This window comes from Tenrec ecaudatus, chromosome 10, assembly GCF_050624435.1.
Source record: "Tenrec ecaudatus isolate mTenEca1 chromosome 10, mTenEca1.hap1, whole genome shotgun sequence".
Taxonomy (NCBI): domain Eukaryota; kingdom Metazoa; phylum Chordata; class Mammalia; order Afrosoricida; family Tenrecidae; genus Tenrec; species Tenrec ecaudatus.
The window spans coordinates 76,872,168-76,884,715 of NC_134539.1; the positions used below are offsets into that span (position 1 = coordinate 76,872,168).

At 51.0% G+C, this 12,548-nt stretch overlaps 1 protein-coding gene across 1 annotated transcript in view; it reads right to left on the reverse strand.

Annotated features, from left to right (window-relative positions):
• Positions 1 to 12,339, reverse strand: part of HMCN2 (hemicentin 2) — a 166,454-nt gene extending 154,115 nt beyond the window's left edge. The window contains exons 1-2 of the mRNA XM_075559554.1: positions 12,319 to 12,339; positions 11,066 to 11,444 (exon numbers count right to left, since the gene is read on the reverse strand). Of these exons, the coding sequence (XP_075415669.1) occupies positions 11,066 to 11,444; positions 12,319 to 12,339 (400 nt within the window). The remainder of the gene's footprint in view (positions 1 to 11,065; positions 11,445 to 12,318) is intronic.
• Positions 12,340 to 12,548: the final 209 nt, after the last annotated feature.

A 12,548-nucleotide genomic window follows, 5' to 3' on the forward strand; every position in this document is an offset into this window, starting at 1 on the left:
CCGCCAGTCCCGTCCCCCAGTTCTTGGGTGTGCGGGGAGGGGGGAGGTTCGTGACTGAAGGTGGTCACTAGCCAAACAGCTGGGCAGCTGTGGCGTGCAGTTCCTCAAAGCAGGGACGGCTGGCCTCAGAAATGATTAAACCCATGACCTTGGCTCCACTCAAGCCACCCTCAGACATATGATTCCCAGGAGCCTGGCCCAACACCATCTCAAGGCAGGGTTTTTCCACTCCGAGAGAGGAAGGTGTGGCGCTCATGCTGAGGGCTTCCTGGGCCTGTGGCTGCTGCTCAACCTTCACCCAGGCTCATGGGTCCCAGCGTGGGGAAGGCAGATGGGCAAGGCTGTAGGCTGGAGCGTGGAGCCTAGCGCTCAGAAAACCCTGACGTTGAGACTTCTTCCTGGCTAGTCTGAGCCCCCTTCTCCGGACTCAAAAGCAGGGCCTGAGTCCTGAGTCTGACCCTGGACACCCACATCCCCTTCTCCAGCTGCAGAGGGACCCTTGGGTGCCACACTTGGCCACCAGGGTGGACCCAGTGCCTCCCTCTTGGAGACTCAGTTCTCAAGAGAATGACGTCTAGCCTTTTAGAATCCGCATGGCTCCTGAGCCCAAGTCTCCGCAGCCACGTGTCCCTTGAAAATCCTTTCTAAGGGCAGACACGGTAGAACTGGGCAAGTGACTCTGAAGAAGCTGGGATGATCCCAAGACCCAAGTGGATGAAGGGACTCGTCTGGCGATTCAATAGTCTTTCCCCTGAGCCTGGCACTGCCACATCAGCTCAACCCTGTCCCCGCCCACCCTGCCACTCCTACTGCCGCCTCCCTCCCCTTGCTGCTGAGACTTGAGAGCTAGGAGCTCAGCTTCCGCTGCGGGCCTGCCTGGCAGAGTGGAGAGGTCACAGCAAGCTGGCTGACCGCCAGATCCTGACCGCCTGACTATGCCAGGCCCACAGAAAGTCTTCAAGAATTGTCCATTGGCTTCGGGAGTCGGTGAAGGGTCAGGGAGAGTCAGACTGACCCATGATATAAAAGTTAACCAAATGCCCCCAGCCCACCCTCCACCCCGACTCTTGCTCTGCTTCTCCTCCTGTCCACGCCGCCCCCATCAGGCCTCTTTCCACTGCACAGACCCCTGGCAGGGGAAACCCGGGCAGAAGGCATCCAATGGGGAGGCGCGATCTCACCCCCAGGTTGGCAGCCTCTAGATGGCAGTGCCCTGCCTATCCGGCTCACACTTCCCTGGCACCGAGCGTGCCAGCCTCCCAGCACAGGCCCTGGCGGGGGTTCTCCTCACAGCGAAGACTGGTCTTTTCTATTTCATGAAGGGAAGCTGGTTTACAGCAAGTCACTCAGACCTAGAGAGTAAAGACCTCTACACATTCGTACATACACATGTGCATACTTGCAACGCATACAGGCACGGCGCGCGTGCACACACACACACACACTCACTCACTCACACACACTCATCAGAGGATGCAGCTGAGTCCAAGCCATCACAGCCCCTGGAAAATTCTGAAGACTGGACCCTTACGTTCCATCCTCCTCCATCCTCACCCTCGAGGGAAGGAGGACCACCTCCTCCCGGAGGACAGCACACCTGGCTGCCCAGAGGCTGGAGCAGGAAAACCCTAGAACCCACAACCTCCACAACCACCAAGCAGATGCACGCTAAAGCAAAGCGCTGTGTCTGGCCTATGGGAGGGAGGGGGGTCAGGTCCCTGAGCTGCCAAGGGCATTGGGAGAATGCACTCAAACAGATAGAGAGCAAAGGGGTTCAGTAAGTTGGGGGACAATTTGATTGGCTCTGTCAAACTGGAATATGCTCATATGCTTCAACAAAGCAACTTCATTTCACTCCCGGGAATCGACCCTGTCATATCTGCAAATGTGTGTGTGGCAGGTGGTGGGGGGTGTCACGAAATCAAAAGCAGCCTACTTTCCACAATAGCAGGATGGTTGGATAAACGAAGATAATCTCACCTGTCATCAAAAACAGTGGGGTTGTCAGTAAAGGAGTGTTTGAAAAATGGGTGGGGGGAGTGGGGTGGTCTGGCATGCTCTGTATTTCCTGACCCAAAAAATATATCGCTGGTATATGATGGGAGAAAAACAAAACGCAAAACAAGAGGCGGACGATCGTTCCATTGCTTCTGTTAAAGAGATCGGTGTGCTTATGGACGAGCAAATGAATCTTGGAAGAAATACGACCAGACTATCCCTTAGAGGTGAGGATGGAGAGCCTTCATCCTGTTGGCTTCGGGTATGTGGTCAGGGAAGAGCCTTCCCTGGAAAAGGACTCCGTGTTTGGTGTGGTAGAGGGTCCTGGACACCAAGGACGGCCTGGATGGGATGGCCTGACCCAGTCGTGACAAGAGTGGCCTCAAATGCACCAACGACCCTGAGGAAGGTGCAGAGTCGGGCCACACTTCCTTCTGCTATATCTGAGGTCATCATGGGCCGGCACCAACCCCACAGCAACTAACAAGTACACACACACACACACACACACACAGTCTAGAAGGCCATCGAAGTATTAAAACGTTTGCATCTCTTGAAAGTAAACTATTTCACAAACAACAAAAAACTGACTCCCGCTCACAGGGTCCCTGGAGAACCTGAGAGAACTGCCTCCGTGGCATTCTGAGGCTCTGTCTTTACCGAAGGAGACAGCCTCCTCTCCCTCCCATGGAGTGGCTGGTGGATTCGAGCCGCAGACCTGTGGCGGTTAGCAGTCCCGTGCATAGCCCACTATGCTACTGGGCTTCTAAGAATATCTTTTACGTATTAATGTTGTGATTTTTGAAGGAAAGGAGCTATTGACAGGAAACAAGAAAAGCCTCCATCTTGAAGCCAAACCTGGAGAGAGTGCATGTGTTAGTGCGGGGAGACTAGAGAAACAAGTCCATAGAAACTCATATATGGATAAGAAAGAGGGTAATATACAAGAGGAGTTGGACATTGAGAAAACACCCCAGCCCCGTTCAGATCAAGTCCATAAGTCCAATGTTAGCCCGTATATCTGATACCAATCTAGAAAGTCCTCTTCAGACTCACGAAATACATGCAATGCGGCTGAATGCAGGACGAGCGCAGGCCAGTGGGTGGGAAGTCCTGTGGATCCAGTGCTGGTCTAAGCATCTCAGCGCTGGAAGATGTCTCTATGTGGCTTCTCCGGCCCCAGGGGGCTGCACAGGGTAGGTCCGTGTGGCTTCTCCTCAGGGACGTCTCACAGGAAGTCAACCTTGTCAGTAGAGAGTCTCCAAGGAAGTGAGAGTGGTTGGCTTACAAACTTTCATAGGTGGGGGAATATATTCATAGGATCATAAGATCAAGGGGTAGGTGTTACTTAATTGCAATTATTAGGCACAGTCTATTTTTGTTTTGTTCACTTATAGAGTCTAAATGAGGGCGGCGCACATTGAATTGCATACCTTTTAGTTTTAACCTGTTAAGTACAGATAAGATTTTATTATTGTTTGTTTGAAAATCATAGGTGGCTATAGAGTTATGTGAAAGTGTCAAATTGACAAGGGGTGGCCTGTGGTAGTTACATCATCTGCTGTCAATTTGGGACTTGAGAGGATTAAGAGTGAAGGGGTGGAGTCTAGTCTGTCAATTGGATCATAGCCCATGAGGCCTCTGTGTGGGCATGGCTTTCTCTTGAGAATTCTGGAAAAATCTGGTTTTTCCTCCTTGGAGGCGAGAGAGACACTCTGTTCACTCCCTGAGAGACACTCTACTGACAAGACAGATGTCACTATGCTGATAGACCCTGTTCCCTGGGAACTGGAGGAGCCACACGGAAACCCCTGCCTCTGCTGAGATGCTTCTACTGCCACTGGATCCCAAAGACTTTGCACCCACTGGCCTGTGCTCGTCCTGCATCCAGCCGCATTGCATGTGTTTCGTGAGTCTGAAGAGGACTTTATAGATTGGTATCAGACAAATGGGCTAATATTGGACTTATGGACTTGATCTGGGCTGGGATGTTTTCTCAATATTCCATTGTTCTTGCATATAAATCCCTTTCTTATACTCATGAGTGTCTATGGATTTGTTTCTCTAGTCTACCCGGTCTAATACAGTGCACAAAGAAAGAACACCCCTTGCTAATCATACTGAAATGAAACAGGAAAGCCTAACCAGACTCCTAGCAGATAGAATCCAGCTGTACAGTCAAAGACTAATACACCGTGACAGGGCTTAAGCAAGGAATGTGGAAACAGTTAAAAATTAAGAAATCACATCAATCGGTCAACAGGAAAAGCCCTCTACAAATATCTCAATAAAAGCCAGAAAGTGACTTGCTAAAATGCAGTACCCAGACTGGTTGGGTTTTTTTCCCTCTCTTCTTTCTTGCTTTAAATAAATTACAGTTGTCACCCTTTGCCTGACGAATGAAGTGTCAAACCCAGCGTCAAGGTCCCAGCAGGGTGTAAAATCAGAAGCTCCCCAGGAATGGCAGCTGCCACCAAGGTGATTTAATGTCATTCGAAAGGAGGCACACATTTAAAACCAGCCAAGATTTGGAAAAGAGAAGACAACACGTTGGAAGATTTGCAGGCGCTCTGTTGTCAACCTAGAAAACTCAAAAAGATTCCACCCGAAAATTAGAACCAGCTAAAAAACAAAAGAAAATTTCAGGAGAAAAGTTGGAAACAAAATAAATACATGAAAGCGAATTCCTCTCCAACACACTAGCAATACTCATTTGCAAAAAATGTCATGAGGAAAATATATATCCTGGTCAAAGTAGCAACAGAAGACAAAATATTTAGAGATGATGTTAAATAGAAGGAGGTGGAAACTATAGAAATAAAACTATAAATCTTGACTAAAGGAAACAAATACATGAACACAGAAGGAGGCATGCCATGCTCTTGGATGGGAACAAGTACATGTTATTTTTCATTTTTTCTTTTTAATGATGAGTCTTCTCCAAATCAAGATGTAGCACAATTCCACAGCAAATATCACACCAGGAATTGGCTAACTTCTTCTATATTTCATCAGAAAGCATAAATACTTGAGCGCATCCAAACACATTTTGAAAAGGGGAAGCATGAAAAATAAAGCAGACTATAAAGTGTTGACCTAAGTTTCATAACATGCACATTTCAACATTTTTTTGCCAACTTCATTTCATCATTTCTCCGTGATACATGTGTGGGCAAGTTATCTGCGTGGAAAGACCATGAGTGGGGTCTATGAGGCGAAGGCAGGAATTGGCCGATTACGGAAATGAATGGTGAGCGGAGGATGCCGAAGGCTACGTTTGTTTGTCACCCTTGGCGAAGATTATGGACAAGCAAGGGGAGGAAGTTAGAACGACATGGGGTCATCGATTAGGGCTTGAGCCATCCCTAAGAATTCCTGCTTGGTTTAATATAGATACGGGTAGCTGCAGATAGAAGTAGTTCTAGATGGAAGCATCTATCCCAAGGGTCCCAGTGGAGTGTCATTCAAAAGCTCAACCACCAACCCAGAGGTCCATAGTTTGGGAGAAAATGGAGCCATGTGCTTCCAGCCTTGGAAACCTGGCAGGGCCATTCTACTCTGTCTATCCTGCAGGCTCCCTGTGAGGTGGAGCGAACTTGCCTTACAAATGCTTGCAGTAGCAGCGACGACGGGCCACACTAATGTAAGACGTGAACAATAAGAGGAACGGGTAGGGGGCTCGCTCCATGGGACTTTTCTAGACTGCCATCACTCTCATTGTGTAAATCGACAGCACCTCTCAGAGGGAAGGTTTATTTAAACAGATTTTGGGGGAGAAGTATGTATATGTACATGATCTATAGGAGGGGCTTCAAGTTCTTCGCGGGACAATTCCATTATCTTTCTACTCCATTTTCCCACAAACTGTTTAAACACCACATAGATGAGGGAGTTTCAAACAGTTGGGGAAAGATGATGGAATTCTTTCCATGAAGTTTTGAAGTCGCCTCAAATGTCCTTGCTCTGTGCACTGGGCGGACCTAGAGGCAAGCGCATGCATATGCCAGCAACAGGAAGAGTACACGTATGCCAATTTGGGTTTCTAACACCATTTTCCAATCAAAGAAGCCAGGACTTTCGGGAGAAATGGCTGATTCTAGAACTGGGGTGGGATATATGCAAGATGAACACTTTGTCGACCCCAAAGTCAGCCAGCATTCACACACACACACACACACACACACACACTTATGAGAGTCTGTCACATGAACACAAGATCCCACTGGCAAACAGCTCCCCGGGGACCAAAGCCCAAGCCCTTTGAGAAAGCAAAGAAAGGCGTATTATTCCATGACAACCCAGAGTAGAAAACAAATATCCTGCGCTCACACTGATGCTGACAAATGGTGGCATCAGGAACCGCGGAGGAGCCAACGAAGCTCCCGCGCAGTCGAGCTATAAATGGTCTGTGCTGCTTCTTCCGAGAAGAATACAGGCTGCGGAGGGAAGGGGGAAGAGATCAGACAAACATGACCTCATCCAGGGGTTCAAGGTCAACGGCGGCACAAGTGGCACTGACAGTCTGCACCCTTGACATGAAGTGACAGAAACAGCATTTCACCCCTGGGATCTTCCTCCCCCAAATACATTTCCTGAGTGTCCCCACTAGAAAGACAGCAGACAAGTACAAATTGTGGGGCATTCTATGAAATCTCTGAAGCGTCTCATCAAAAGCAGCTCTGGGGTTGGAGGGGAGGGGGGTGGCAGTAGGGACTGGGTTACACAATGGATTGCTAACCACAAAGTCAGCAGTTCGAAATCTCCAGCTGCTCTTTGGTGGGGGTGCGGGGGGGGTGGTGTGGCAAGGAGACTCTCCATAAAGATTTGCAACCTTGGAAACCAGGCCGGTACTCCTCTGCCCTGTGGGGTCGCTATGAGTCAGGATCGACTGGATGACAGGGACTGAGTTCTCTTCAGAATCGTCAAGGTCATCTGGACCAATCACAACCGAGAAGAGCCTAAGGAGACACATGGTGACTAACTGCTCTGGGGCGTCCTGGGTGTGTCTTTAGAAGAGAAAAGGGAACTGGAGAAAAACTGAGAGCATCTTAATAAAGGGGGGACTTCACTTTAGTAACGCATCACATTAGCTGTGACGACGGACCACGCTGAGTACGAAGTTAGCAATAGAGGAACGGGGCGGGGTGGGGAGTGGCTGCCGTCACACTCATTCTGTAGACGACAACTCTTCTCAAAGGAAAAGTCTCTTCCACATAAATATTGGGGAGAGACGTCCTATGAGGAAAGAGTCACCCTATTATTAACTATATTATACGATTATATGATTAGCATCATGTGTTTCAGGCACAAGTGTTGTCATACAATGGGACGGAATAAGGTCGGGAAACTCCTAGGAGATGAAGTCATGTGGAACACAGGTAGGCTCCGAATGAATGGAAAGGCAGAACTGTTTGAGAAAATACCCTGCACCGTCAATTTAGAACATTCTAAAGGAATTCTATTAGATTCTTTTTTTCTATCGTGTAACTTTTTTTTCTTTTTTGGGGGGTGGGGCTGGGTTAAATTCTGGGCTAGAGGATTAAATGATACGAGAAAGAGAGGCCATATTAGAACTTGGCACACCTATCTAATTGGCTTTATGAATTTTCTAGGTAGCCCAGTGTAGAAATCACAAAGGGGGAAATGAGTCCATAGATTTCTCTACCCAAACATTTAAAACTTCAGAACAGTAAGGATCGCACACAATATCAGAAGGCATAAGAAGCAAGAAAATTACGAGCCATATGCAAACTAACGACACACAGACACTCACACACTCAGTTCCATCCATGTAAAATCCTCCTGTCAGCGGATAACAAAACCACGAAAACTCCAAAGGGAAGCGGAGCAAAGAACTGGCGGTGACACAAGAACTCCACACACACAAAGGCTAGCACACGTTTGAAAATGTAGGGACCTCACAGGAAAATGGAAAAGATGAGACCTCCCCTTACTCTTCCAATTAGGGTGAGGCGATGTTTTGTTCCTGATTCCTCGTAGGGAAATCCACACTGAAATGAACCCACCAATGTGGGTAGAGAATGTTCAAGCTGGCAGAACATTCTGGATAATGAGCTACTCTGTGCCTTAAAAATGGGCGAGGAATTCCACTTTTCAGAACTTAATTCTACAAGAAAACACACACACAATCAACGATGCAAACAGATTTGCACATAAGAGTATTTTTTTTCTTCAGCACTGTACTAGAGAAAAAAGAAAAATGAGCTCAATGTTCAGCCAAATGACATGTTGTTGTTGTGTGGTTGAGTCGATTCCAACCCCAAGCGACCGTACAGGACAGAGAGAACTACACCATAGACTTTCCTGGGCTGAAATCTTGATCCGGGCAAATCACCAGATCTAGTCTCTGGAGGAGAAGTTAGTGGGTTCAAACCACTGGTCTTCCAGCAAGCAGCCACGTGTGTGACCTTTGGGCCATGAGGGCTCCTTCCAAAATGACATAGTGGGTCAACATATAACGTTCTACTCTGGTCACATATGACTTTAATTAATTTTTAATTTCCAAAGCACCAGTCATAAAGTCTATTTCCACATGTGTGCCACTCAGGCCAGGCTGGCTTCTACCCATTTCCTGGGGCTCAAATAGGACTTCCTATTTAAAAACAACAACAACACAAAAGCACCTCTCGTCATGCCATCCTAGGGATCTAAAACCTCTGTTCGTCAAGGTCTTCTTTTCCAAAGGGAATTCCTTTTCCTGATGCAAAAGACGCAGCTCAACCTAACCCATAGACCCACGGCTCCACTCCCTGCTCTGAAGTCTCCAGAGCTGCCCACGCCCCATGGAAGGAAATCGACCGCTGCAAACTCTCTGGGCAGGCATGGCTGAACCCCTCGCTCCGCTCCCCACGCTTCCCATGAAACTCCTCCTACACCCTGTCTTCCCCACAAACGTGTCCCCACAGATCAACCAGGTCATCCTCCAGCCATTAACCAGGCAGTCGGGCTGAGGAACCCATTGTCCTTGCTGTATCCCCAACTCGCAGTGGCCAGCTCATGGACAAAACCCAACAAATACCTGTTCATGTCCTTCAAACTTTGTGCCAATGCTTGGTACTCAGATAGCGTTCTGTTTGTCCCCTCCTTTGCTGGTGGATGGCCAGGAGCTGCACCTAAGACACTTTCTGCTGACCTGTCCCCAACACGCTGCCAGTGCCTTGTCACATACTCGGCCCATCATAGGGTCTGCACGCACGTGCTCAATACACCCTGAAGTGCCCCTCCTCCTCTGGACCTGGGTCTTTGAGGAAAGTAGTTTGGGGGATAAGATGGGAGGAGTTGGCATTTTGCTTCCTGGAGGTTGGGATGACAGGATGAGCCCCGCGAAGGGAAAGGCTGCTAGGTGAAAAGGAGGCTTGGTGAAGCTGGTGACCAGAGGTGGGGGCCTTGGCTTGGGTCTGGGGACACCGTGCCTGGCTCGGAAAGACTTGCAACTTAAGTATTTTAGAAACACGTAAGTCAGAAATTATGTCACTGTAGCAGGAGGTCTTCGGTCAACCCATCAGTGTCTGAGCCTCCGGTTTACACAACTCTAAGATTAGGAACAGACTCCCCACTAAACATTTACCACCCTACTAGGTCCTCTGACCCTGTCCGCGACTGTCGGGAGGGGCTGTGGGGTTGGGAGAGGGTCAGATGGCAGCCACACCTAGAAGCTGAATTTTTGATGTGTTGAAAAACATGAAAGATTAGTAAGTGAGCCAACTAGATATGGTCTCTGCAAGATATGGTCTCTGTAAGAATGCTGGGAGAGCCAGAGAACAATGGGGAAAGTGGATGAAATCAGTGGAGGTACAGAGAGGTAGAGCTAGCTGTGAAGAGGAAGCTCCTCCTCCTCCTCTTCCTCCTCCTTCTCCTCCTCCTCACCACCACCAGGAGCTTCCCTGCCTCCCCCAACACCACCCCCCAACCACAGCAGGATCCTGTCATCCTGTTGATGTTCCTAGAAATCTTTTTCCAGACCTCTGGCTAATGGACTTGGGGCTACAGAGCTCTGGGGAGTCCAGACGTTCTGAAAGCAGGCAACCCTAAACACCCCACCCACCCACCCCCTGCAATACGCACAGCCTGAAGACTGCATAGTTTACCTGCCCACTGCAAATATCTGCCATGGCGTGGCGATTGAGAACTATAAATGCTGGTGGAAGGGCAGCCTAACTCCTGCAGCCGTGGGTCAAGGTGTACTTTCTCAGCACAAGAACCGTGAACAGAACAACTTGGCCAGAGAGCTGCAGAATGTGCAGATGTGCTTTTAAAACACCCTCCTGGATGGAGGAGTGGGCAGACGGAGACACGCGGTAACGGAAACAGAGCATATCAGGCTCAGCTCTAGCTGGTGGCCATAAAGATGTTCACTGTATTTGGGTGCAAGAGAGAATTTTCTGTACAAGAGAGGCAAGAAGGTTGGAAACCTCAAACACACGCTACGTGGGATCTCCTAAGGACCCCTTCCAGCGCTGGGCCCCTCACTCTCTGCTGAAAAGAAGGGTACTTCTCCAGGTTTGAAAGCAGGGGTGCTGCCTGCAGGGGCAGGATGGGTGGGGTGGCTGTGAGGACTGGGCAGGCAAAGAGTGGGTTCACCTGGGCAAGGCTTCAGTTTCCCCAGGAAGAGGTGAGGGGCAAGAATGGGCAGGGTGATCTGGCTCCCTCTGTGCCGACCATCTTGGGGCCCCTGTGCTGTGTTGGAACTTTTCTGGCTTCCAAAGTCCCGGGTGGAATTGGGACCCAGGTACTGTAACCAAAAGTAAGCCAACACCAATCCTGGGAGCGCTCTCTTGCGAGGTCCTGGACAATACCTCCTTTCAACGTCTCTCCAAGAGTCGCACCCGGATATCATAAATGGGCAAAGTGCAGTGCTCTTGCTAAAGTCGCGCGCTCGGGAGATGTCTGTGTAGGATTTGAGGGGCGCTAGAGAGAAGGGCTCCCCAGGAGGGAATGGGCAGAGGCAAGACCTGCCCCCAAAGGGTCCCAGCAGGTCGGACCAGCAGAGAAGGCGCCCTGTGCGCAGTCGCAGGGGCCGGGTGAGTGGGGGTCGCGGGGACACTACCTGGGTCGTGGAAGGGCACCAGCGCATAGTTGGCGACGCGGGTGCGCACGCTCAAGCTCCGCTCCAGGATGCGGGAGGCGCCGTCGATCACCTGCAGCAGGTCGTCCCACATCGAGCCCGTGACGTCGAAGACGAAGGCCAGCGTGGCGTCCCCCGGGGCCCGGGGCAGTGCGGACTCGGGCGCGCCTGTCACCACCGAGACCGCGGCCGCGGCCACCAGCAGCCGCCAGAGCGGCGGCGCCAGCATGGTGCTGCGCGCGGCCGGCCGAGGGGCTGCAGCGGGCGGTCGCGGGGGTCGCGGGATGCGGGGCTGCAGCGGCGCGCGGAGAGCTGCCGTCGGGCCGGCTGTGCGCAGGCAGGGGCTGGCGGCCGGGTCCCCCTGCTGGGAGCCCAAGGCGGGGCCGAGAGCCCACCCCGTGCAGGGTCACGGCCCGCCTCCTCCCGCCCCCCGCCGTGACTCAAACTTTCCCGCCCCGCCGCCGCTCTCCAGTCCGGCCTGGAGGTTAGAGGAGGACGCGGGGCGGCTGTCCGCAGGGAGCTGGGGCCACCGCCAAGGCCGGCGGGGGCGAGGGGACGCGCGACACGGCAGGCACCTGCGCTGCCCAATCTGCTGGGGTTGGGGTTTGGGGAGCGGCGCCGAGACAGGGAGGGGCCGATGCTTCCTCTTCCGTTCCAGGTTAGCCAAATGGACCCGGTCTGTGCGCACACACACACCACACACACACACACACACACACGTACATTCTTTCTCTTGCTCGCTCGCTCTCATCCACAGGGCTCTCTGTACATCCCAAAGTTGTAACCATTCTTGATCTTTTTAGAATCAACCACCACAAGTTGTGCTGTTTTTTCTTTTTTTTAAATCATTTTCTTGGGGACTCATACAACTCTTATCACAATCCATACATACATCAATTGCATGTGCTGTTTCCAACGCTCTCCTTCCCCTTTCCCACTGCAGCACGGAGCACTGCGCCCATTTGACCGATGGGCAAGCAGAGGTCTGGAGAGACAGGATCACTACTAGCCCCAGACCCCTCTGTCCCTCTGCGATGGACGCCAAAGCCCTCAGTCCAAGCTGCTTCCCACATGACAACCGCTCACTCAGCTGGTGACTTAAAGCGGTTGGATGACAGTCCTCTGCCCTCCTCAGAGACCGGGAAGCTTCCAGGACAGCTTGAGGTGCGATGAGGGCTGTCTGGGACCGGCTGTAGACAGCCCTCCCTGACACAATTCCCTCCCACAGGTCCTACTGGCTCAGGGACCCCAGCCATTGCGCATCTTGGCCTATAATTCTCCTATCTCGTTTCCATGGCTTTGATTGTTTACTAGAACTCTGAGCCCCTTTGGGGCAAGGTTGAGCCTTGGAGCCCACTAGGTGGACCCTGAGTTCCCAGCCCAGCCCCTGATACTTAGTGTTGGCTGGGTCCACAAGCACCTGATGACCCTGGGGATTCATGGCTGGGCTTGAGAGCTAAGTGTG